We start from the raw sequence: 25,927 nt of genomic DNA, 5'->3' as shown, positions 1-25,927 counted from the left end.
CGGCGGATCCAGAATTTTTTTAGCGGAGGTGCAATATTGACTAAGTACGAAAAATGGTTTTTCAGAATAATCATTTTCTCAAGATAATTTTTGGCGGCTTTTATTCCTTAAACATCAAATAAGAAAACTTGATTTTATGGGATTTTAGTATGAAGTATATAATGACTTAATGAGCCATCATTTTTAGCATAAATCATATTTTGCACTAAAACCAATTTTTCATATTTTGATTTGGTGGAAATTTGATTTTCTAGTATTTTTATTTGAATTCAAATGAGGAGTACTTCCTTATTTACATTGTAAACTTAAGTAAATTGAGTAATATAAAAATAAATGAAAGTAAAAGGGTTGAATCTGTACACCAGTTGAACAAAGGGGTAATTTGAAGCACCTACAATGGTTTTTCCAGCAAATGAGCAATTTAAAACCATTGTAGATCCGCCTTAATAGGTCCACCACTGAACTACAAATGTTTGTTAGGCTTATTGCTTTTTTTCTTTTCTTTTCTTTCCTTCCTATGGGACAGGACAATGGAAGAGCTATCACATGCGCCTGCCCGTGTAGATAAAGAGCTGGGTGACATTCAATCAACTTGACTCAATTAAATTTCAAATAAAATAATTTGTAATGTGAAGTTCCAGCCATGCCCTCCATCCGGTAGAGAGGACATAAAATTCGAATTCTATTTATGAAAAGTTAGGAGAGAAATACAAGTTAAAAGACCAAATAAGTCAAAACTGAAGGACGATAGTTTGACAAACATCCCCCTTAATAAGTCAAAGCTTCTCCACTGCAGGCATGTGCATGGACAAGCGTTACTAGAAAACCCTAGATACTTCTTTTACTCAATCACTTACTGTATGCAAAATGCAAATGATCACTACAGCGAAGAACATGGTATATATATATATATACAGTTATTCTCTTATCCGGATGTCCGCACGTTATTATCGTGCGGATCCTATTGTAAACAGGCAGGAAATATATATAGGCTAGTCTATGTGAATTAGGATAGTTGATTAGAGCAGTGTGTTCATTTTTGTGTGTCGGGATTTGAATATCTTATCCCTGATTAATTAAAGTAATTTAGAACATGACACAGTAAAATTAAAATAAAAATAAAAACAGAACAAACTTTATTAATTAAAATTAAAGATGTGTGTAGTAGGGATAACATTAGCATTCAATTTAAGACAGATTAAAGCACTTTTGCTAGTTAGAATCTATTTAAGACAGATTAAAGCACTTTTACTGGTTATAAAGCTATCTTCCAGATTAGGAAAAGTCAATAATCATGAGCAATCAATGGAACTTCTTAGGAGCAGATAGATATGGTGGTACCGATCAGGAGGGGGTAGTTGCAACATATCTTAGGTAGATCAAGGGAGGTGATTTTCACACTTCCCTTTTCTATCCATCTAACCATTCTTTTATCATCACTTGTCTTTGTCGTACTATTAAAACTCAGATTATACCGTTATAAATGTTGCAATTGATTTGCTTTGGAGAAAATTGTCCAGCTATTTGACAAACGGTGAAAATTACTTTCATATATACCTTTTTTAAAAGGAGTGTTTTTTGGGGTTAATTTTGATTTCGTACCATGAACTCTTACTCTTAAGGCACGTTTGTCTATGCACTCTCAATTTTAACGATTACACACCCAAAGCTTTTTAATTTTTTTCCATATGGTTTCGGCGTTAATTGATTGCATGGCAGTCATGGGTCTCACCTATTTGCTTATTTCGACGTCAATAGAAGAGTATTTTCAAATAATTGGTGTCTTCTCACCCATGAAGAACACATTGCACGCATTAATACCAAACCCTTTTTTATTTATTTAAACAAAATACCCTTCAATTGAATTGAAATAAGTGAATAGATGGGACCCAAGTTTGTCACACAAGCAATTAACGAAAATTTTGACAATAAAGTTAACGCCGGAACCAAATTGCACAAAATTAAAAAACTTATGGTATGTAATTGTTAAAATTGAGAGTATAGGGACAAACGTGGCTTAAAGGTAAGAATTTAGGGTACTAAATTAAAATTATTATTTTTGTTTTAGGCCTCAATACAATATGAATTAAATTTGAAGCAACCAACCAACCAAACCCAAAGTCACATGAAAGTATTTCCCTCACAGCTTAGAAGTCAGGCGCTTTTTAACTCCAAGCCAAACCAGCAGAAATTATAGCCATCTTCTTTGGCGCAAGAAATGATTGTTGGCACGCACCAGCAGCATGAAACTTGTGGAGGGCGATGAGCGCTGCAAAATAAAGGGTTAATTGATTTCATTTCTAAAAGTTCAAAAAACAAAAAAACTAAGCAGGAGATTTTGAATCTAGTGCGCTCCAACGTTCAAAGTGCAACTAGGATCCTCGTGATCATCAAACGGTCACAATTTTATTTTACATGTGAAAGTCTTTAAATTGATTTTCCCCCCTCATCTTTCATCAAACATTCTATTTCCTTCCCTCAAACAACTATTTTGCTCTTTTGGTTGTTACTAGTATAAATAAAGAGGGACAGTGTTCTCTTGAGACATATCCAATCCACCCATCCATCCATCCCACATTTTTATTATTAGCATTATTATGTATTCTGAAACACACTTCCATATTCAGATTGTTTCCATTTCCACCATCTTTTTCATCATTAAACCTTCCTGTCTACGGGAAGGCCTCGAGAAATAGAATAAGCCCGTGTCTGCTGATTTCAAGCTTTAGCTACTTTTTCCATTTTAAATTATAATTTTGGGACCATCTAGCAAGCTAGATTTCACCCCACCCTGTCAATCAGATCCCAAATACACTAGAAATTTTCATATTTTTTTTCCTTTTTCTTTTTCTTCTAAATAATCAGATCGTTCATCATAGTGATCAAAATGAAAATGCCAGTCGTGGTCCTGAGATGGGTTTCCAACTCCAAACAAAATATGCTAGTATTATCACTAATATTGTACTGTATGTTGTCAATAGTGCTAGTGTCCTCGTCTGAAACTCAAACAGAAACAGGAGGAGGAGGAGGAGGAGAAGGAGGAGGTTCCCCTGTTTGCGCAGAAGCAGATAGAGCTTCCCTTGTGAGCTTCAAAGGCAGAATCATCAAGGACACAACAGGAATGCTTTCTTCATGGATAGGCAGAGACTGCTGTGGAGGAGGTTGGGAAGGTGTTGAGTGCAATCCAGCTGGGAGGGTTACTGGGTTGCAGTTGCAGAGACCAGCTACAGCTACTGGTGATGCTGCTGCAGATGGAGACTCTGGGCTTTACATGAAGGGCACTCTCTCCCCTTCTCTGGGCAATTTGAATTTCTTGGAGGTAATGGTAATCAGTGGGTTCAAGCAAATCACAGGTCCAATTCCTGAGAGCTTCTCTAATCTCGCCCACCTCACCCAATTGGCCCTTGAAGACAATTCCCTCGGAGGGAACATTCCTCCAGGTTTAGGTCAATTGTCCTCCCTCCAAAGCCTCTCCCTCAGCGGCAACCGTTTCAGGGGTCAGATTCCCCCGACCCTAGGCCATCTCACCAATCTCGTCCAAATCAATTTAGCAAAAAATTCCCTCACTGGTCCAATCCCTCCCACTTTTCAAAATTTTCATGCTTTGCAGTATCTTGATCTCAGCTTCAATATGTTGTCCGGCCTCATTCCAGATTTCATTGGTGGCCGCTACTTACCAAACCTCACTTTGATTGACCTCTCCAATAACCAGTTTTCTGGTCAGATGCCCATTTCCCTCTTCAGCTCGCCCAAGCTTTTGGACCTCTCCCTGAACCATAACCAGCTGACCGGCATAATCCCAGTCCAGGTGGAGGGCCTCAAATCCCTTACCAGTCTTTCATTGAGCTCCAATCGCCTTACCGGCCACATTCCCATTTCCATTTCAAAGTTAAACAGCCTCTGGTACCTAAATTTATCTGCCAATGGGCTTTCAGACCCTCTTCCCTCTACCCTTGCCACGGGCATTCCTTCTCTCTTGTCAATAGACTTGTCTTACAACAAGTTCAGTTTGGGGAAAGTTCCAGATTGGATCAGGAGCAGACAGCTTCGAGATGTTCATCTTGCCGGCTGCCAGTTAAGCGGAACCCTCCCAAGCTTTGCAAAGCCTGATTCTTTCAACTCCATTGACCTCTCTCATAATCATTTTACTGGTGGAATTTCAAACTTGTTGACCAACATGTCAAGCCTGCAGAACCTCAACCTCTCCAACAACCAACTCAAGGCTGATCTTTCAGAAATCAAGTTGCCCGACACCGTTTCTTCCCTCGATGTACACGCAAATCAGCTCACCGGATCTCTCTCAGGGTCGACAGGAATCTTAAATGACAGGGCAAGCAGCTTTTTGGAGGTTGTGGATGTATCCAACAACCAAATTTCTGGTGGCATCCCAGAGTTTAGGGAAGGCTTGAGGCTGAAAGTGCTCGATGTAGGAAGCAACAAGATCGCTGGTCCCATCCCCAACTCGGTTTCAAACCTGGCTCAACTGGAGAGGTTTGATATATCAAGAAACCAGGTAACAGGCACCATCCCCACAAGTTTGGGGTTGCTGGTGAAGCTTCAATGGCTTGACGTGTCCATCAATGGGCTCACTGGAAAGATTCCAAACAGCCTATTGGGAATTGAACGTCTCAAGCACGCAAGCTTCAGGGCAAACAGGTTGTGTGGGGAGATCCCGCAAGGGAGACCATTTAACATTTTTCCTGCAGCTGCCTATCTGCACAATTTGTGCCTTTGTGGCAAGCCTATGCCACCTTGCAGGAAGAGCCAGTAAAAAGCTGACTCAGGTGCAGGAGCAGGAGCAGCCCATACCATATCACCAGTTTCATTGGGTTTCATTGAGTTTCATTGGGACAAATGATCATAAATTAATATAGGAAATAGGATGTCTACTGCAATTGTAACTTGCAATTTGCAAGAGACAAGCCAAGCCAAGAGATAGTCACTTATTATCTGTTTCTTTTTACATGATTATCCTATTCATTTTTAATTTAAGCAACCTTGTTTCCATATCCACACGGTGTTTTACTTAAGCTTAACATCCAGACACAGCATATAGAATAAATCATTTGCTTCAAGTGCTACGAAAATGCACTTTGTAACTTAAAATTGCTACAAAAAGCAACTGTTCATCATCATTCTAAGTTCCAATTTCCAACCCCACGAGACAGTGAGTAAGCGAGGCACTAAACATTTCCTATTTCAACACAGAACAACCAAAACTGCCATTATATCTATTCGAACAAAACCAGACTGAGAATTTACAAGAATCCAGAAACATGTATTAGACCCCATTTCCCTAAATGGAGGACACATTCATTAAACTTCCTTCTCTGAAGCTTCTTTCTCTGAACCTCCTTCAATTTCATCCTGAATAACCAACGAAACAAAAAGAAAATATATCAAAATGTAACCGGAGAGCTCAGCTACAATTATCATAACACTCAAAATTGAAGAATGAGCAATAGTGAGAGTCTTTACATCCCCAACTTCTGCATCTACATCGGCATCGGCATCAGCATCATCAGTCTCCATCTCCAAGGCTTTTTTATACTCTGCTTTAAGCTCAGCTGCCTTATCCACATAAGGCTTCTTCTCCTAAACACATTTGACACAAGAAAATATAGAGTAAATTCACCATTTCTTGTGGACAAGCAACGAAACAAAACCTTAAAAAGACAAAAGGAATACAAAAAAAGGACAAAACAAAACCTCGTCAGTCATAGACTTCCACTTCTCACCACCCTCCTTTGCAACCTGAAATCCGTTTTTTAAATTACAGCGTTAATGCCCAAAATCATCAAAACATAGCATACCATACATGAGTGGAGTTACATAAGATTGAAAACAACATACCGTCTTAACAAGCTTCGAATCAGGATTAGCTTCCTTAAAGGATTTCCTGAAATCGTCCCTGCAGTATACAAAATCCTTCCCCAATTAACACCAAGCAACCATCATACAAACTGACAGTGCTGTACATTGTATTATATTGGTAATTGCATTATTGCACACACACACACACACAGAGAAACAGGGGGTGAGATGAGATTTACATGAAGAGGAAGAAGGCAGTGAGAGGGCGCTTTGGTGCATTTGGATCTTTGTCCTTCTTAGCTCTCTTTGACTTGGGTTCTGATGTAGTGGACCTCTTCCTGCAAAAATTACAATTTAACCAAATCAAGAGATAAGTAAATCACAAGTGCAAGAGCAAGAGCAACGCAAATGAAGAGAAAGAGCAAGAGCAATTTGGGCATACCTCTCTGTGGGAGACTTCTTATTCGCTTCAGGCGGCCTTTCCACAACTTGAGAGCCTAAACGAACATACACAAGTAAAGCAAACCAAATCAACCAAATGATATAATATTCTCCCCCAAAAATAAATAAATAAATAAATAAACAAGATCAAAAGCAAAACCCACTCAGATGCAACTTGATTTTGGCGTCAAGGCTACAGCTGTGCATGCTGATGAGTGCCACTGGGACATTCTTGTTGCACTCCTCGCTGCAAAATAACACACAATCTAGTCAATATGTTGACTAATCGATCTGCCCTAAAAAGTATAAATTCCTTTACAGCCAAGAAAACAAAACCAGGGCAGGCATAAATGCAATAGAAGTAATCGCACAAGGAAAATAAAGAAGAAAAATATAAATGGGAAATTAGAAAGGAAAAGAAAGATAAGCGGAGAGGAGAAACGGGAATGGGTACCATCGGGCAAAGGCACTGCCGTCCTTGCCACGAACAAGAGAAGGTACACTTGACTCCTCAGTGGCCTCCACCCTCTTCCTCGCCTTGGTTGGGTTCGATTTCATTGACCCACCTCCCATTTCTTCTTCTTCTTCTTCTTCTTCTTCTACGAAAGTATGAACGCTGCCTGAATATCAAAGGGTGAAGTGAACCCAAAGCAAATATATATTTTGATTTGTTTCAGTTTGAAATTTGATGAAAACCGAAGAGGGAAAATTGGTTGCCGCCAAAACTATTATTAGAACCCCGCCATCTTCGGTTGGCGCGGATCGATGACTTGTACATGTATCTACCGTCTGTTTCCCCAATTACTATTAGTGTATTGACTGACGGTGTAGATTTAACGACTTGTCTCTCTCTGGTTTTGATGAGAGATAGTTGGGTTGGGCCTATTCTTAGAGTTCTTTTCTCGCTGCTTGATGCTGACATTCATTCATACATTGGGTTGGGCTTTATGATGTTTATCATTCTTCCATTTCATGGGAGCTTCTATAATGAGGAGACTATGTGAGGAGGTTATTTGAGGAGGCCCATCTCACCATCAAAAGGGGTGTGGACCCCCCAATGCACCCCCCCCATGTCATTTGTTTTTAGTTGTTGATGGTGAGATTTCACTTCCTCAAATAACCTCCTCACTCAACCTCCTCATTCTAGCCTTTCCGCCATTTCATACCCGGCCCCATCAAGCCACGCTGGCATGGGCGTGGCATCATGGATAGGAAAAGGTCTGGTTTTTCTTCTTCTTCTTCTTCGAAAGTAGACAATCCAATGTCGTTGGAACTGAACTGAACTCACACACGACACAAACTCACAACTCAGCCCAACATCTCTCAGATAGTGGGCTTCTTCTAGATTCAGCCCATCTCCTTTTTCTACTGTAACAAACAAAATACAAACAATGGTTCGGATCTGGATTTATGATGTTTTTTTTTTTATATATATAAATTGAATTAAATAGAAGCGTGAAAAAAAATGATTATGCGAATACAAAACAAATTATTTATTAATTTTTTTCGCAGTAAAGTCATTAGTTAAATATGTTTAAGTTCCTCCTGATCAAAGGTTTTCAACACCAGAACCAAAGAAGCACGTTGAAGACTTCTTTTCTTCTTCCGTATTTATTAACTTGGGCACTATTTTTTAATTTTTATTTATTTTTTTTCGGGTGATACTCTCGTTCGTAATACAAGATCTCTTTCCATCCCAGTTCACCCAAAAAAAAAAACAGCTTTTCATTGTTCTAAACGCTACCGTTGGCTCTCTGTCTCCGTCCATCTTCTCCACTGTAAACCCTATAAACATTGGGGAGCACTGCAATGAGAATCAGCCATTACAACTTTACAGGTATGGTTTCCCTTTCTCATTCCTATTTCCTTTGTATTTGACCGGGTAAAGTTTTGAACTTTGGGTTCAGTTTCGAGAACCAAGATGACTTCGCTTATCATTTTTTTCTTTTACCCACTGCATGCTTTGGTTTTTCAATTTATCCTTTTTCTTAATGGGTTTAACATAAATATTGTTGGGCACTTGTTATCCCCACGGAAATCGTTGAATTCTTGAAGGTTTGTAGGGTTTTTAATTAGGTATCTCTATCCCTATTCAAAGTTTTAGCCTTTTGGTTTTACTAACATCAGGGTTCACTAGTTAGCAGTCTACAACACTTTTTGAGTTCCTGCTAGGAAACTACAGAGATAATGCAAAAACATTAAGTTTGTCTATATTATCTTAGTCAATCAATTGAATTACTCTAGTGGATATATGCCTAGTTCTTACCACATATAGATATCTAGATATAAAGTCAAGTAGTGACTAATGAGCAACTGATAATGCAACTTCCTCAAGGATCTCGCTTTTTCTATTAGCACATGATTTTGGTATACTTGTGTCGTAGGAGAGGCTTCCTTAGGCCTCTTCTGTATCACTCTTATCCTGTTAACAGCAAAAGAGTGTGGTCCTATGTAATGCTACTAACCTCTGGACCCGAGGGTTCATCAGCTTGCATTCTCTTTGTCGAAATCTACTTCTTTGTTATTTATTTAATCAGAATCAACCTACTTTCATTTATAATTAGTATCAACCTGCTTATATTATAGTCTATCCAGAACTCGATTTCATTTCTTTTGAAATTCATGTTAAATGGCATTTATTTCCTTTTTGTTTTTTAAATGTTATATGTAAACTTAAATTAGTGCTGACCATACTTGTATGTGCTGTAGTCTTATCAGTTCAGCCAATAACATTTATGACCTTATCCTACTGACTTGTAGTCAAAATGATTGTCTGAATTTCATGCACAGCCATGTAGTGTTGTATTCCCGTTCTTATCTTTGTAAAATACATTGTTGATATGTAGTGGTTATGCATACATACATATATTTGAGGGACACCCTTTAGGGTATCCTATTGAGGGATCCCTCAAATAAATTATTTGAGGGACACCGTTTAGGGTATCCTACGATTTTTTTTTCAATGATCCAAACCATCTATTTTTTAGGTCTTCATTCATAGATCATCCTTTCAAAAAATTAGACAAATCGGAAACCGTTTAGACATCCAATTGTGTCCTACAAAATCAATGAACACGGTGCTTCTAGAAAGTACTAAAATTTCAATAACTCAATTGAGTGGTCTAATGATATCGGATTCAATTGATTTTTTTTTAAGAGATGATCTTTGAATGATTATCTAAAAAATAGACGGTTTGGATTAGCGAAATACAATGCGGAGTGAGCCCTACAAGGGTGTCCCTCAAATAAATTTGAGGGATCCCTTAATAGAAGCTCACTATATATATATCTGTGTGTGTATTTTTAAGGTTCCAGATAAACTAATCCACCTTCCTTTTTGCATCTGTTTCTATGAACTTCAAAATATTTAATTCCCATGCAAGAGGTTTCCAAAATCAAGTTTTTTACTACGGCTTAATCTGCTCAACTTATTAATCTTCTGATTTTGAAGGAAGAGGGGATGCAGCTGCTTAGATGTTTGGTCATGCGGATTATCTTCATCATTTTTTTTATTCAACTTGGAGATATTGCTCCTTTTTAAGTGGATTGGTTGGCAGTTTAATCTCAAAGAATTGCACGGATGTGGTGAGTCATTTTAATAAATATGTTGCTCCTCTGGTTATGTTGCTGCACCATGAGATTTCAGCAATACTTTGTGATTTTAGATTGGCTTACCTTCAAGGAACTCTCTTTCTAAATTGGTTGAAGAAAGGGAAACTCAACTTTCAACCTTCATGGATCAAAGGGAGTTTATAGATATTAGTTCATCTGATAGTGAAACAGAGAGGGAAGAAAGGGAATCTGTCAACAGTAGAATTCTTCCACCTTGGGCATCTGGAACTGGCTCAATTCCGAGTAAAGGTTAGACTGGGTTTTGTATTTTAAGAGCCTGCCCATGTTTAAAGTTAAGTTTATGTATTATTAATTACATGAGAATTAATGAAATTTTCAGATTATGCCGGGCAGTCTAGAAAGGTGCCTTCTCCTAGAAGACAATATGCTTCTAATGGAAGCTCTCCTAATTTTAATCACCATACACAGGAGAAACAGAAGTTTCATCCCAGTTCAAGCGATGACATAAGAACCTCAAGTCGACAGGCTGCTCAAGCACATTTTGGAAATGTGGAACAGCCTCAGAATTCACGAATCACTAATATTTCTGTTAAGGACTATGAGAAAATCTCATCCCAACGGGATTTGAAGAGGACCCTTCCCCCATCTCTGCAGAATGCAAGAGATAACATGGCCCACAGTCATTTTGGTGATACTTATGGAACCAATGGCAAGGGATTTATGAGAGACCATTCTACCAGGGGCAATGCCAATGAATTTGTTAGGCCTGAGAGCAGTGGGAGTAGGGTCCTGCCTCCCACTTTCATGCATGGAAAGTCATTTTCTAGTTCACAGTTTGCTAGTTCAAGTGACCCCGCATACCATCCTGGCATAGGTGAAGAAAGGGTCACTGATAGTGATGAGAGACTGATATATCAAGCAGCACTAGAGGTATTTCTACAGCCATAACATTGTTCCAAATACCTGCAGTGTAAATAGGATCTGGATCTTTTCTTGTTTTATATGAGTCCATTGTGTACTTGGCTTATTTTTGTAATTTTTGGTATGATATGTGTTTTGTTCTTGATTCTTTTGTGAGATTTATTAAAATAAAAATGGTTAGGTATGGAATACCTGGGAAGAGCCTTATATGTTTGGAAACCCAAGAACAGGGCCAGCCATGTGTGGTATCGCATGTTTTAAAAATGAATGCTGTTTGGTAATCTTATAATAATTAAAAATTCGTTTTCATTGTATGAATTTTGGGCTCAAAACCAGTTTGGAAAGGAACATAAATTTGGTCCTTTCTCATGTTCCATCTTTCCTTCTTTCTCTTTTTATTTTCTAAGCCAGTTCGAAGTGAACCTACATAGAGTGGGTTTTGAAGATCTGGTTACTTCTCAGTCTATTCCTAATCCCGTTTTTCCCATTTCTTTTTACTGCTATGCCACGTCCTTCGAATTTGGTGAAATCCTTATGCTACTACTAAATTGTGACTCTGAAGAATGAACTTGTTAAGCAAATAGTAAACTTATGACAAACAAGCTTTTGTGAAATGGCTGAACATAGCAGTGTTCACAATAGTTACTAATGCAGCTTTCGTGATATCTTAAATATAATCAGTGGAATAAGATTGGTCCTAGATATTCTTATCCTAGTTTCACACCAATGAATCCTCTTTGAAGTGTTAAGGAAGTTTGGTTCTTGCAGGATCTCAATCAACCAAAAGTTGAAGCTACTCTACCTGATGGTCTTTTGTCGGTCCCTCTTCTACGACATCAGGTGTTTTTCTCTCTATATATTTTAATTCGTTCTATCATTTTGATGAATATGTGTTTTTTAACTCAAATAAGTTTACGTCACAGAAAATTGCTTTGGCATGGATGCTTCAAAAGGAAACTAGAAGTCTGCATTGTCTAGGTGGAATCTTAGCAGATGATCAGGTAATTCAATAATAGTCTTCTGACCTGTAGCTCTAGCTTATTTTTAGATACTTGGCTAACGATTTTATATGCATGCTTTACATGGATTCATAACGCTTTTATCTTACAGGGCCTTGGTAAGACTATCTCAATGATTGCCCTTATACAAATGCAGAGGTTTTTGGATTCGCAATCAAAATCTAAAGATTTAGGCAATCATAAAACTGAAGCTTTAAATTTGGATGATGATGAGGACAATGGCAGTGGTGGTTTAGATAAAGTCAACAAGACTGAGCAATCTGATGATATTCGATCAACTCCAGAAGTTAGTACATCTGCGCGGTCATTCAAAAAGCAGAGGCCAGCAGCGGGTACATTGGTTGTGTGTCCAGCAAGTGTTCTTCGACAGTGGGCTAGGGAGCTGGATGATAAGGTCGCAGAGGAAGCAAAGCTGCGTGTCCTTATTTATCATGGAGGCAGCAGGACAAAGAATCCTGAAGAACTGGCTGGCTATGATGTGGTTCTCACGACATATTCTATTGTAACCAATGAAGTCCCGAAACAACCTTTAGTTGATGATGATGAATCTGATGAGAAAAATGGGGAAAAATATGGAATATCTTCTGAATTTTCAATTAATAAGAAGAGAAAAAAGGCTTCTGTTGTTAGTAAGAAGGGAAAGAAGGGCAGAAAAGGAATTGATAGTTCCTCTTTTGATTGCGGTTCTGGTCCCCTTGCAAGAGTGGGTTGGTTTAGGGTGATACTGGATGAAGCTCAGACAATTAAGAATCACAGAACTCAAGTGGCTAGAGCCTGCTGTAGCCTTCGAGCCAAAAGAAGGTGGTGTTTGTCCGGTACACCTATACAAAATGCAATTGATGATTTATACAGCTACTTCAGATTTCTGAAATATGATCCCTATGCTGTATATAAGTCATTTTACAGTACCATTAAGGTTCCAATATCGAGAAATTCAATCCACGGTTACAAGAAGCTCCAAGCAGTTCTGAGGGCTATAATGTTGCGTCGAACAAAAGGTGAAAATTTTGTTCTGGTTATTTGATTTTCTTGATAGTCAGTAGTTGATTTTATGGTGTAGTTTTTCATCAAATAAATTTATTCTAGTTCATTAGATATTGGTTTGTTTTGTACAAATATGTCATTGATAGTTTTTTGTAACTACATATGTTGATCTATTAATAAAATGTCTGCTGTGTTGTTGTTCCAATACTGTGAACTAATGTGGGTGTGCTTGTCTAGTTTGAAATTTTGGACTTTGAATTACTGTTTGGTGCTTATCATAATTAGTTATTCTACGTAGGAACATTGATCGATGGGCAACCTATAATTGAATTACCGCCAAAAACAATACATTTGAGTAAAGTGGAGTTCTCATCTGAGGAGCGGGCCTTCTATACCAAGCTAGAAGCTGATTCACGCACTAAATTCAAGGTGCATTCTGTTTTGTTTTATTTATTCTACTTGAGGTAGTGCAATCTGACTGTTTTGTACTGTATTCATCTTCTTTATTTTTGAAGAGATATTCATCTTACTTTTCTTATGAGAGTTTTTAGTTGTAATTGGAAAATGCTGCTAATAGGTTGATTAAAGGAAAAATAGATGTGTGATGTTTCTAATGGGCCCAATACTACTTTGTTGACTTTTTGAGGAAAATTATATTTATTGCAAAATGGTACGGGTTGGAACTCCATGGTATAAATATAACCAACCTGCAGTTTTGAGGAAGATTCTTTTTGTGATCTCATGAAGATTCAATCTGGGTTTATACACTCTAGTATGCTGATTTCTATTGTATCTTGCAGGCATATGCTGCTGCTGGGACAGTTAATCAAAACTATGCAAATATCCTTTTGATGCTTTTGCGCCTCCGGCAGGCTTGTGACCACCCACTGCTTGTTAAAGGATATGACTCTGACTGTGTTGGGAAAGATTCTGTGAAAATGGCAAGGCAACTTCCTAGGGATATGCTTTTGGATCTACTGCATCTCCTGGAAACTTCCTTGGCCCTTTGTCGTGTATGCAATGTGAGCTTTCTTGAAACCTACCCCCTCATTTTTCATTTGTAGCTTATAAAAACCTGTAAATCTATATATACATAAATTATGTTAAAGAAGATTACAAAACATCTGTTTTCGGATTCGATCAGCTACATCGTGCACAGCAAGGAGGCTGTGATGACTGCCTGTTAATTTTTGCAATGACTCCACATCTTTCTTCTGCTAGGGTATAGTATTAGTATTATATACTTTAATTAGGGGCTCAGCCAATTATAGGAGATACACAGTGCTTGCTTGTTATTCCTATGTGAAAATGTTCTCAGCATTTCAGGTTAGTTTGAAATTGAATCAACACGATTTGTTTTCTTACTTTTGTTATTTTCCAGTGTTATTTTTCTTACTTGAATATATATGCTATTGAGATGCAAATGTTGGGTTATAGGAAGTGTACTGTGAGTTGCATGGGACTTAAAGAAAGTTACTTTCTCCTTTTCTATTTTTTTTCCCCTTATAAATTACTAGTCTCTTGACACTCACTAACATGTGTGCCAATTGACTTTTTCTATTGCATATTACTTATACAGAAATATAAATTGAATTAAATTAAAAAGAAGTAGCAAATATTAAACTAAAATTACGTTTGATGGGTTGATAGACTTAAACTTTTCCTTTTACTAATTAACATTTTGTTGATCGTGCGATAACTATTTAGTAAGTATATGGAATGGTGTCATTCTTAATCCTGACAACCATAACTTCATGCCAAATGACAAAATAACAGAACTAAAATCTGATGCATTAGGGGACAATAGGAAAATGTTTACCCTTCCAACGTCACATCTCACATCGATGGTTTTTCTGCCATGGATCTTTTACACCTGGAATCACCTACTTGCAACATCACACTTCCTCTTACATTTTATGCAATTTTTGGTCAAAAGGTTGGGGAAAAACGATGCAAAGTAATATACCAACCTGAGACCAAAACATGATGCTTCTTTACTCTTGATGTTGATCCTTTTTCTCTCTCCCTATCCTGGCTTTATGAAGATAGAACACTTAGCTTATTTCACTGATATTTTTTTGTTTGTGTTTTTTGTTTTTTTGGGGTCAGATTTTTGTTCTTAGATAATACCCATTTGCCCAAGAATCAGTTAATGTATACAACAACCATCTTGCAAGCTTTTTAGTTGTTAGAACGTAGCCTTCTTTCTAGTTTTTATTTAATTTTTTTAAATTCTAAATTTTAAGAAATTTCCTAGGACAGTTCTTAGTTTTGCTTTTTTACTATTTTACCTTTTTTAACTAAATTTCTCGTCTAATATTCCGTTTAACAAAGGGCATTTTATGGGTTTTTGAGAGTTTCACCAAAAGGTGCTTTTCCCATTGTATATAGATACATGGATGTAATGAATACTTTTATCAATAAATATTCCTCTGCATCATGATGCTTTATATTTGAAACCAACGTTCTTCCATTGTGTTTTTGTAACTTTGAAAAGAAAAAAAAAACATATTCAACTAATTTTTCGGGATTGCACTGATGATTCTCTTTGAAAATGAGTGTCAGAATATTAAAAGAATATTGTGCAAACATTGTGTGCCTATTTAATTCTTCTTTTATTTAATGCTTTTGGCAGGATCCACCTGAAGACCCTGTTGTTACTATGTGTGGCCATGTTTTCTGCTATCAGTGTGTATCAGAATATTTGACGGGTGATGACAATATGTGCCCTGCTATTGAATGTAAAGAACAAGTTGGTCCTGATAACGTCTTCTCCAAATCCACTCTCATAAGTTGCCTATCTAATGATCTTGATGGTAGTTCAATGAATTCTCAGTCGGATGAGAAATCAATTGTGGTACAGAATGAGTATAGTTCATCTAAAATCAGAGCTGTTATTAAGATTTTGCAGTCGCATTGCCAGTTAAACAACTCAAATTCGGAACCGTACAACTCTACTGGACGCAATGGAGACCCGTATTTTGGAACCGAAATCGCAGATAGTAGCTATTCAGGTGTTGATGTTGTAAAGCACACAACAGTAGTTTCAAGCTCCCCAAATGATGGACCAATAAAAGCAATTATTTTCTCCCAATGGACTAGCATGTTGGATTTAGTTGAAACATCACTGAACCAATATTGTATACAGTACAGAAGGCTTGATGGTACAATGAGTCTGGCATCAAGAGACAGGGGTGTCAAAGATTTCAACACTGATCCTGAGGTTTTGGTCCTTACCTTGATAAATTGCTCAAAATAATCCATAACTGCTTCTGTGTTAGTTCATCATGTTTTCTTTCTTTTAAATGCGCAAGTTGGGTTGGACAAAAAAAGGGCAAGGTGGGAAAACCTGAACCTCATAAGGATATTTTAGTTAGAATGCGTATCTGTGGATGTGAGATGTTGAAATAGCACGGAACTATACGTGCTTTAGTGTTGTACTTTTATATGAAGAATTGTCAACACTGCATGACTAACCAGTTTACCGCGGCAATCTGGTTATTAATTTTAACATCTTAATGGTTGAAATATATTGCAGATCACTGTTATGCTTATGTCCCTAAAGGCAGGAAACCTTGGTCTGAACATGGTTGCTGCATGCCATGTTATCCTTTTGGACCTGTGGTGGAATCCAACTACTGAAGATCAAGCTGTTGATCGGGCACATAGAATTGGACAGACTCGACCTGTTACTGTAACACGTCTCACTATTAAGGATACAGTGGAGGACAGGATATTAGCTCTACAGGTATGATCTTTACTTACTATTGCATATTGGATTTGTACTGCTGCTGCATTTTTCCCCCTCTAATTCTGATTTCTATAGGATGGGTTCCTTAAAACCGTATCTGGTGCAAGAACATTTTACTAGTATTAAAAATAAATTCCTGGACTCAACATAATTACTTTTGGTTGCTCTCCATGTGTTTCATTCTTTCTCTCACTTCTTTACAAGTCTTCAGAAACCTTCACAAGCCTTTGTTATCAATTCCTATAATGTGAAAATCAATTTGATCAATGGTCCAAAACAGTCTGAGAAGAGAACATTTCCCTATACATATGTATGTATGTATACGTGTGTGTGTGTGTGTATAAGAGAGAGAGAGAGAGAGAGAGTAATAGGTAAGATCTCTTGTTAGATGGTCTAAGCTACTGTGTTGTCTTCGACCAAAAAAAAAAGCTACTGTGTTGTCAAACTCTAAATCAAATTCATGTCTGTATGTCTGGTCTTGATTGATAGCATCACTCTATTCATTATGCTAAGAGTCAGGCTTTTGAAGTTTTATGATTTTAGATAGCAGCCAGAAAGATTAAAGAGAAAAGGAAACTATTTTTCTGTTATGTTTACGTATCTTTTAGGCTCACAGATGAAATATTGTGGACAGATATGTCAGACCATAGTTCTAATAATTTTTGTTTTACTCGCTGTTCTGCAGGAAGAGAAGAGAAAAATGGTTGCGTCTGCTTTTGGCGAAGATCATAGTGGGGGCTCTGCCGCACGTCTGACTGTTGAGGATCTCAGATACCTATTTATGGTTTAGAACACAAGGAAGGCTCAGGGTCAAGTATTTTTGCTGTATCAAGGGTTGTCTAGAAACAATTATAGAGAATTATGAATCGGGATCCTGATTAATGAAGGATACATGAAATATGTGGTAGCAGAGCCGGTTGATGTAGGCTCTGTCATGGGTGTAGACATATGTGCATCCTAACCTGCGTCTGTTTTTTGACTTCCCAGGCCAAAGAAGGCATTTTTTGTTCCCCTCAAGAGCTGAGTAGCAGCACCCGTAGGGCGGCTGTAAATATTCTAATCTATTTTATTGTACAAAAGACTCTAGTATACCTTGCTTTGATTTAGTTTTGTTCATATAATAATGAATATAAAATGTAGCTTATGTGATATTAATGCTTGCTGCCTGTTCACAAGAGAAGAGGAAGAGGAAGGAAAAATATAAGATATGGACCTCATCATCATCATCATTGGTTGTTAATTGCAAAGGGATGGGACATTTTCGATTTGACTTGTTGAGTTTTAGGAAATGAGTTTGGTGGAGATGCAATGCAATGCGGAGTGGAGTGGATGAAAGTGAAAAGTGTCGAAGAAAGAGCTGACAGTAGCTATGAGTGGTTTGGTTTGGCACTGGAAATAAATACTACAACACTAGTTAAGCAATAACAGTAAGTAATCTTTTTTCATATTTGGTTTGTTTTTAAGCATTGTTAGGGAATGAATATAAGCTGGAGGATTAGATTTGTGTGAATAAAAAGGGGGACTGACATGACATGTTTGCATGGGTGCGTGGGTGCATGGGTGGGGTGGAAAGGAAACTGGGTTGTGCTAATTCCGAAAGAAAAAATTCAAGTATATCCCAACCCAAGCAAGAGGATTGAGGAAAGCAGCAAGCAGCTCATGGACAAAATCCAGTCAGTCAGTCAATCATATTATTACCTTTATTTTGATTCCCTTGCTTTTTCCCACATTTCACCAACAAATTCTGACTTTAGTGGTGGTGGGCCTATTAGTAATATGGGGAAAGTGATCTCACAGGCATGTCCTGTGTTCATTCATTCTTCTGTATTGATATTGCATTAATGATACTTGATAAACCTAATTAATTAAGTCATTAAAATAAAAATGAAATGGTATGTGTGACTGTGTAGTACTAGTAGTATCAAATCAAGATCAACTTACTTTTTATGGTATTATTATTACAAAGTAACTTCATTTTTGGTTCCTAATATGATATCCCTGGCAAGACCTGGCCTAATCTGAAAAGTAAAATAATCTAGTCACTTCACTTATAATGAAATGTTGCAAAAAGAGGAAAAAAGTGAGTGAATCAATGAATGAATGAATGCCTTTGTAAAAGTCATTGCTTGAATGCACTCCAAGTTGGGTCACACGCACCAAAGCCAAAGCCAGAGACCAAAGGCCAAAGGCCAAAGGTGGTGATTGATTGTTGGTTTCACATGTCTGAAACGGTGGTGGCTCCCTCAGCTCATGATCACGACTCCAACACTATAAACAGTCAGCAGCAGCATGCTAGAAGCCGACTAATCACATACTGTCACATATAAAAGTTATCACGCATGACATGTCATTACTGCTGGCCGGCTGGCCGGGTTTAGCAAAACAGCCCGTTTCACAGAATTGTTTCTCGTTGAGTTTGGGCAATGAGAAAATAAATAAAAGGGCTCTCTCGGATCCTCATTCCTGTAGTTGTTCACACAAAAGAAAGGCAACAATGAATGGCCTTTGTGATTCTTTTGAGGACTGTCTTCATATTTATTTAATAATTCATAATTATCCCTCCTAATTTTTCGCCCTTTTCAGTTTTCTCGCAAAGTGAAAGGTTAAAAATTGAAAAGGTGAAAAGCAATACTTTTTTATTTTTAGATTTGGTCCTGGTACATTCACATTCACACACGGACAAAAGCCACCCCTCCATGATATCAAATACATATGTATTCTAGCAAGTTCTTCCCCGACCTACTTCAAGGTTTAACTAAATAAAAAGGCTATCAATCTATAATAATAATCTAATCAACTGGAAATATTAATTACCAAATATAATTAATATAATATGATTTAATAGCTAGGTTACCGTAATGTAATATTATATGGTAAATTAGCAGACATTGGGTCCGAATCCCACAAAACCATTGGCTCCATCGAATGAAATCTGGATGCCCTCTTGCTGAATGTTGCCTATTATAGAAAGCCCGGATGGGGAAGGAGCAAATGCAAAGCAAAAACTGCCCTTGTCATCCACCGGAATCAGAAAATTGCTGGCCGGAAGGGTGAGGATGGGTCCACCCGCACCCGAGAAATAAAACGATACGGTGGGCACCCGAACCGACACGAAACCGTTGAGGTCGTAGCAAGTGTCAAAGATGGAGACTCCGGACGAGAGGCGAGGGAGGTTGGCGGTCTGCTGAACAAAAGTGTCCCGGAACGCCTCATAAGCCACCGTCGGGAACCTTGTGACGGCGGTGCCCGTGTCCATCACAACCCCGCCTTCGCTTTGCCCGAATACGTCTTCGGATATGGGTACCCGCATCCCTCCAACCCCAAGACCCGCAAGCCCCACAAAATAAAAACTCGGGGCCCGTGGATTCCGGATCAGAGGGACCCACGCAGCACCCACGGGCATCGCCTCACGCCCGAACTCAATAGACCCTCCTCCTCCGCCGCCCAATTCGCTTGCTGCTGCTGCGTCGTCACTGTCACTAGCAGTACCACTGCGGCGGCCCCGGCTGACTAAACAGTAAGTAAAAGCACCGCCGGTCTGGCCGGCGAGCTGACCCACAAAAGACAAGGGCCCACCCCCAAGCCCCAAAAGACCAGCGGCTCCCACAAACATGCCCCGATTCATATGGCCGCAGCCGATGGCCACGTTCTGGATGACGGCGCTCCCCAACGTAAGAGTCTCGAGGGCAAGCGTGCCCTCCGTATAGGACCCGTCCCCGTAGGAGGCCTCGTAGCGGCATCGACCCGCATGGCAGCCCGGGTTCTGGAGGTGGCCGCAGACTGAGGAGCTGCAGGAGACCCCCATATAAGAAGCAGAATGGGCTGGGTCAAAGATCGGGTCGGACTGGTGGTAACACTGGCTACAAGGTTGACACTGGACCCAAACGATATCACTTCCGGAGTCAATCACCATGTATTGGCTTCTTGAGGGGCTCCCCACTCCGATCCGAACAAAGTATTCTCCACTCCCTTGCTCCATACCCGACACCACTTCCGACCCGAAACCCTTCTCCTCCTCCTTCTCCTCCTCCTCATCAATGGTGCTGCTGTTGCTGCTGCTGCTTATACGATGACTTAGGCGCCGCATAAGGCTAGCAACCCTCTTTGCATCCCTTTTCATGCGTGCATGGAAAAGGTGGGCATGGGTATGGCCGCCGCCGTTCCGGTAAGATTGTGATGATATCCTATCTCTGTGAACCACCTTCACCTTCCATTTTCCTCCTCCTCCTCCTCCCCCACTATCGCTAGTACTGGCAGTGGCGGTGGGGCTGCTGCTTGTGACGTTGCGTGCATCTACCGTAGGTGGCCCGATATTCATTTTGGTCCCCGCGATGGTTTCTTTTACGTTCAACTCCTGAAACTCTGGGTAAGTATTAGTACTGCGGATGGTGGAGGTGGCGGTGGCGGTGGTGGTGGCGCAGCTGCTAATTAGGAAGAAGAAGAGCAGCACTGCAGCCATTTTAACTAGTACCGCTACTGCTTGCTTCACACGTACGGCTACCATGGTTTCTGTTAGCCAGCTAGCTTCAAATTGACAATGTAAATAAATTAAGCTGGCTATACCTTGCTTGCTTTGGGTTTGAAACAGTAATTGGGAGGTGGGAATATAGGTTGTGTCTATGAGGGGGTTTAGTTTTGGTATATGCATATAATATATATTATACATATATATAGCACCAGATGATTGAGATGGAGGAGGGCAGCAAAAAGGTCAAGGCCTGGCTACCTAGCATTGGAATAATTGAGTGAGGGTGAGGCCCCATTGGCATTGCCCTGATTCATGAGTTAAGAGGCAGAAAAACCTATATGAAACGTGGATGATATTATTTTGCTATTTTTGGCCAATCACGCTATGTCAAATGAAAAAACTATCACGTGTGACATAACTTGATCAGTCATAAATAACAAAACAATATTATCCTTGTTGCACACAAGTGTTTCTCGTTGAAATGATTGGATCTTGTTTTTGTGTTTTAGTTTTTGGATTAATTCGTGGCATTTGTAATTATGAGAGGAGGAAAGTGTACTATATATCTTGATTCCTGTGCTTGCTAGCTTTCTTCAACTTTAATTATCTTTCTTTTGCCTTTTTGGGCATCAGTCACTCATACTCATGGATATAATCAAATCAAAACAAATAATCAATTAAGAATTTCTAGATAAAAGGGTACGTACGTAATTACAATTATGTGATTTCGGAACATTGCATAGCTTCAGACTCTCAGAGACACATTAATTAGATATTTGAGGTATTTACAATATTTACATTTCGTCACGAGACACACATTCATCATCAGTTGACAGTAACGTTGTATATATGCTAAGCTAGCCATCTTAAATTTGTGCGTATGCTTATTCCTTGGTAAAGGCCAAAGCCAAGAATTCATTCTCTCTACCACTTTAGTTAAGCTCCTTGAGATGAGTGGAGCTTTAAAAAGTGCTATAGGAAAGGATGTGTATTTCCCATAGAGGCTTATAACAAACAAAAAAATAAAATAAAATAATGAAGTAGTGCATGCTAGCCTTTTCAATTAGCATTATGTAGACACTAATTAACATTAAGTAGACGAGTGAGTGAGACCGACGACATTAATTAATTGTAAGCAAAACATAAAGAAAGATGAGTGATTATGCATAACATTCTCTTTCTCTGCATGCATTATTATGTAGTAGCTAGACTAAGCTTTGATTATAGCCTAATAACAAGGTTCACTCACGCTTTTCATTAGACTACACGTGCATGTTAAATATATATATATATATATATATATATATATATCTATATATATAAAGCAAAAGGCAGAGAATGGTGAAACATTCAAAATACCAGAAAATGCCCTTGATTAGTGCAAACATTAAGAATTAAAATTATTAATTAAATGAGGATAATATGGTAAATTCACACTTTTTCATATTTTAAAAAATTAAAATTAAAAGAAAAATCGGATAATGGATCCTATTTTTATGGAAAACAACTATCCATTATCTTTTTTAATTCTAAAATAAATTTTAAATTTTTTAAAAAAGAGCCTCTCGCAAGCGCGGAAGCGCGTGCGGAGAGGCTAGTATATATATATTAGGGAGTTTCACTATTATGTTCAATATAAAGGCTCAAATTATAAAAAATATCTACATGAAATGGACTTTAAAAACACACTTAAAGCCCATTCATTGATGAAGGCATAATTTACAAAACTACCATCAATTCTCTTAAAACAAGCCCAACCTCAAAACCTTAAAACAAAAAACAAAAAACTCAAAACAAAAGGGTAAAACCAAAAATTAGTATATTAAGTAAACTAAAAAACAGAACAGTTGGCAATAGCAAGATTTTTTTTTGAATTTGTTTATAAAAATAAAATGGTATAGTGTTTTATACACTAATGCTAAAGATAGGTATATAATTAGATATCTCTATATATTATAATCCGTAAGCGAGCAACTTCAATATTCGATTACTAATTTTCAGTTGTAAAATGAAGGCAGATCTTAACCAAATCCAATTCCCCATTGATTGAATCGTGTAGAGTTTCTCCTGTGGGGGTGAGTTGCGGGGAGTTTGAATTTAGTTTTTTTTTTGGGTCGACCAGCCACTCACATTTTGTATATATATGTGCATAATGATTGCATAAGATGCATGAGTACATTGAGTGGTTGAGTACTCCCCCATGCATGATAAACTTTTCCATCGCACTATGAACAAAACAAGCATGCACAACAGTAACATCAGTTCATGGCCATTCCATTGTTCTAGTGGAAAGTATATGATTACTAAACAGAGAGAGAGAGAGAGAGAGAGAGAGAGAGAGAGAGAGAGAGAGAGAGAGAGAGAGAGAGAGAGAGAGAGAGAGAGAGTTCTATCCTATCCTATCGTATATATTGTTGTACCCTACAAACCACTAAACAAAACTCTCCACGAAGAAGTTTGCATGCAATGGAATACGACTATTTAATAAAATTTCGACCTCAATTAATAATAAAAGGCAAAAATAAACGCACTTGGGATGATATATATATATATTACTCATGAAAAACTAACAAATGAAGTACGTTGATTTTATTTTATTTGAAAATTCCTGCAAAAGAAGATTGCAAGAGATTTTCCACAGAAAAGTTGAGTTTCTTTCGGGTGATGAACACAAGTTGTTGCAAAGATTTGAAGTTAATTTAGAGAAGGATAAAAGTATATATATAGAATTGGCACGACCTTTGTCCATGAATGAGTGAGTGGATTGTTAGTTTAAAAGCAAATTCGTATATAATCGACTATAATGGCGGCTGAGCTCACTCTTTTGGCACAATTCATTCACAACTACATTGTCTGAGTCTGAGTCTGAGGTTGTGGGACCAGAAGAGATTAAGGGAGGGATATTCAACTGAAATAATGAATTAATACGACAACACCAACCAAACCGATCGCATAGAAAATTAACAAACAAAGAATAAGTGGGATTACCACACAGAATATAATTAATTAATTAATTAATTCCAATAATTGTAGCATTATAGCACCTAAAAGTTGTCCTTATTTTTAATTAATTAAAATTAGTAGTCTTATCATCCTTTAATTTAATCTCTGCCGCCTTTGTCTCTTTCTCTCACTCGGTGTTATGCAGCTTATGATTATGAAACCATATGTGCATGCATGCATATGGAATGTTATGTTGACAGTAATTGTTTCCATAAACATGTAATTGTTTAGGATGATACAAATGCTGAAATTAATAAAAGAGATCGATGGATCGAAAGGAAGAAAGAATTTGACTTCATATTAGTTTCTTCTCATCATCAAGTGCTTGTGCATCATCGCATAATAGAAGACTAGTTTGTTGGGGCTGGGGCTGGGGCTGCGGCTGATCATCGAGGCCGGTAGAATGAGATGTGAGTTGTTCAACGAGGACCAACAACTCAGAACGCATTGTCGATTCCAAAGAATTATCAACATGCTTCATGATGTTCGGAAACCGAGCATCATGGCCTTCGTCTTCGTCATCCGCGTGGGTAGCAGTAGCACTAGAGGCCGCCGCGCAGTACCATTGACATATGACTCTAGCAATGGCCATCACATATAAACCACAATCATAAAGATTTGTCTGCCGCGGTGTCGGTAATTCTCTAAAACAAGGCTCATTGTTATCATCAACATAGTAACTACTAGTACTAGTACTTGTACGTGGAGTATTCAAGTAACCATGATGACATTGAGGCACCCAAAGGGCTGCTGCTTTCCTTTCATCATCAACATCATCATCATCATCATCATCATCGCGAACCCCCTTGACCATCAAGTTGTAGAGAAACCAATGCGACGCCCTGCACATCATCCCAACCCTTCTGATATTCCTTGCCCTTTTCATATTTTTTTTGTGAGGATTACCTCTAAATCGAATTGTCGAAGAAGAAGATGATGATGTAGTAGTAGTAGCAGTAGTAGTATCAGTAGCTTTAGAATTAGAAGAAGAGGTGGTAATATTAATTCCTCCTCCCACATGTTTAACTGCTCCATAAAGCTTTCTGGCATCCCAATGATTCAACCCCCCCAAGCTGTCATAATGCACAAATGTATTTGATTGTCTGTAAAACACCAGCAAGCTCCAATGTGTTCCCCCATCAATTTGGCTCACATTTTTATTATTATTGACCGTGAAAATAACAAGTTGCTTTTCGGCTACCTTATGAGACTCCTCAAACCCTTTTAAATTCTGAGAATCGAGGGAATTTGCTAGCCAATATGAGAGTGTAGGTGGAACCAGAAGGATGTCATCTTTGGATTTCGAGTGGATTTGGGTATCATCATCATCATCATCATCATCATCATCATCATCATGTACATCTGGTAATTGGGAATTAAAAAGATAGCTGAAGAAGAATTCAATAAGGCTGTCATTTAAGAAATGTGGGCCTCTAAGCAGTTCCAAGTCACAACTTCTCAGCACAACCTTATCATAATTCAAGCCCTCCTCCTTCTCCATCAATATATATAATTAAACTGATCTGCAACACAAGTCTATAATCATAAGCTAGCTTAATAATGAATCCATGTATACCATGATTTGAACCCTAATAATAATGAATCCATAATTTGTTGACTGTGGGAGGAAATTAATTAGGACAAATAATTTGGCTATCAAACCTAAAAGCTACCTACCTAAAAGGTTTTATTGGAGAATTGAGCACGGTCTTGAACATTTTGGCTACATACTGGCAAGTCCCGACATCAAATAGTTATAGTATGCGCATAGATAGAACTAAAATATGTATGCCTGATGGCCCCGTTTGGTGGGTCGGATTGGACAGTCCGTGTCATGACATCGATGAATGTATACTACTTAATAATCACATAATAATGAAAAAGGCACACAAAACCAAAACAAGAATGATCGAGTATGTACCTTAAATCTTGAAATTAATGAAATACTGGTGA

At 38.2% G+C, this 25,927-nt stretch overlaps 5 protein-coding genes across 7 annotated transcripts; 2 read left to right on the top strand and 3 right to left on the bottom strand.

The window, feature by feature from the left end:
- The first annotated feature begins 2,753 nt into the window (after nt 1-2,753).
- On the top strand, nt 2,754-5,009 carry LOC110754626 (Leucine-rich repeat (LRR) family protein). Its single transcript, XM_021955723.2, has one exon. It carries the CDS (start codon nt 2,888-2,890, stop codon nt 4,769-4,771), a length of 1,884 nt encoding a protein of 627 aa, XP_021811415.2. The 5' UTR covers nt 2,754-2,887; the 3' UTR covers nt 4,772-5,009.
- Nucleotides 5,010-5,079: 70 nt separating this feature from the next.
- On the bottom strand, nt 5,080-6,890 carry LOC110754627 (high mobility group B protein 7-like). The gene is made up of 8 exons (XM_088247354.1): nt 6,710-6,890; nt 6,420-6,502; nt 6,257-6,311; nt 6,054-6,152; nt 5,854-5,911; nt 5,710-5,754; nt 5,479-5,595; nt 5,080-5,367 (listed from the first exon to the last, which is right to left on the bottom strand). Exons 1-8 carry the CDS (start codon nt 6,826-6,828, stop codon nt 5,317-5,319), a joined length of 627 nt encoding a protein of 208 aa, XP_088103480.1. The 5' UTR covers nt 6,829-6,890; the 3' UTR covers nt 5,080-5,316.
- Nucleotides 6,891-7,796: 906 nt separating this feature from the next.
- LOC110754589 (helicase-like transcription factor CHR28) lies at nt 7,797-17,603 on the top strand. 3 transcript variants are annotated; one of them, XM_021955671.2, is made up of 12 exons: nt 7,797-8,092; nt 9,707-9,840; nt 9,921-10,116; nt 10,208-10,758; nt 11,518-11,589; nt 11,673-11,750; nt 11,905-12,766; nt 13,051-13,181; nt 13,553-13,774; nt 15,388-15,975; nt 16,291-16,500; nt 17,189-17,603. In XM_021955671.2, exons 2-12 carry the CDS (start codon nt 9,730-9,732, stop codon nt 17,291-17,293), a joined length of 3,126 nt encoding a protein of 1,041 aa, XP_021811363.1. In that variant the 5' UTR covers nt 7,797-8,092; nt 9,707-9,729; the 3' UTR covers nt 17,294-17,603. The 3 variants fall into 3 exon arrangements, with proteins under 3 accessions (XP_021811363.1, XP_021811362.1, XP_021811361.1); XM_021955670.2 differs by having other exon boundaries at nt 7,798-8,092; nt 9,711-9,840; nt 11,860-12,766; XM_021955669.2 differs by having other exon boundaries at nt 7,798-8,092; nt 11,860-12,766.
- A 1,519-nt stretch (nt 17,604-19,122) lies between these two features.
- On the bottom strand, nt 19,123-21,229 carry LOC110754559 (Eukaryotic aspartyl protease family protein). The gene has a single exon (XM_021955628.2). It carries the CDS (start codon nt 21,167-21,169, stop codon nt 19,382-19,384), a length of 1,788 nt encoding a protein of 595 aa, XP_021811320.1. The 5' UTR covers nt 21,170-21,229; the 3' UTR covers nt 19,123-19,381.
- Nucleotides 21,230-24,259: 3,030 nt separating this feature from the next.
- Nucleotides 24,260-25,475, bottom strand: LOC148297913 (uncharacterized). Its single transcript, XM_088248937.1, has one exon. It carries the CDS (start codon nt 25,473-25,475, stop codon nt 24,270-24,272), a length of 1,206 nt encoding a protein of 401 aa, XP_088105063.1. The 3' UTR covers nt 24,260-24,269.
- Nucleotides 25,476-25,927: the final 452 nt, after the last annotated feature.

This window comes from Prunus avium, chromosome 1, assembly GCF_965620075.1.
Source record: "Prunus avium chromosome 1, drPruAviu1.hap1.1, whole genome shotgun sequence".
Classification (NCBI taxonomy): Eukaryota; Viridiplantae; Streptophyta; class Magnoliopsida; order Rosales; family Rosaceae; genus Prunus; species Prunus avium.
Note: the sequence above shows the minus strand (reverse complement) of the source record. Positions and strands in the feature narration are given on the sequence as shown.

Excerpts from the sequence above, each read along its gene's own strand:
- LOC110754626 (XM_021955723.2), top strand. The coding sequence starts at position 2,888 with ATGAAAATGCCAGTCGTGGTCCTGAGATGGGTTTCCAACTCCAAACAA.
- LOC110754627 (XM_088247354.1), bottom strand. The coding sequence starts at position 6,828 with ATGGGAGGTGGGTCAATGAAATCGAACCCAACCAAGGCGAGGAAGAGG. Across the intron at positions 6,153-6,256 it reads AAGAAGTCTCCCACAGAGAG|GAAGAGGTCCACTACATCAG; the intron begins GTATGCCCAAAT and ends TAATTTTTGCAG. Across the intron at positions 5,368-5,478 it reads TAGATGCAGAAGTTGGGGAT|GATGAAATTGAAGGAGGTTC; the intron begins GTAAAGACTCTC and ends TTGGTTATTCAG.
- LOC110754589 (XM_021955670.2), top strand. The coding sequence starts at position 9,730 with ATGTTTGGTCATGCGGATTATCTTCATCATTTTTTTTATTCAACTTGG. Across the intron at positions 10,759-11,517 it reads TATATCAAGCAGCACTAGAG|GATCTCAATCAACCAAAAGT; the intron begins GTATTTCTACAG and ends TGGTTCTTGCAG. Across the intron at positions 16,501-17,188 it reads ACAGGATATTAGCTCTACAG|GAAGAGAAGAGAAAAATGGT; the intron begins GTATGATCTTTA and ends GCTGTTCTGCAG.
- LOC110754559 (XM_021955628.2), bottom strand. The coding sequence starts at position 21,169 with ATGTATAATATATATTATATGCATATACCAAAACTAAACCCCCTCATA.
- LOC148297913 (XM_088248937.1), bottom strand. The coding sequence starts at position 25,475 with ATGGAGAAGGAGGAGGGCTTGAATTATGATAAGGTTGTGCTGAGAAGT.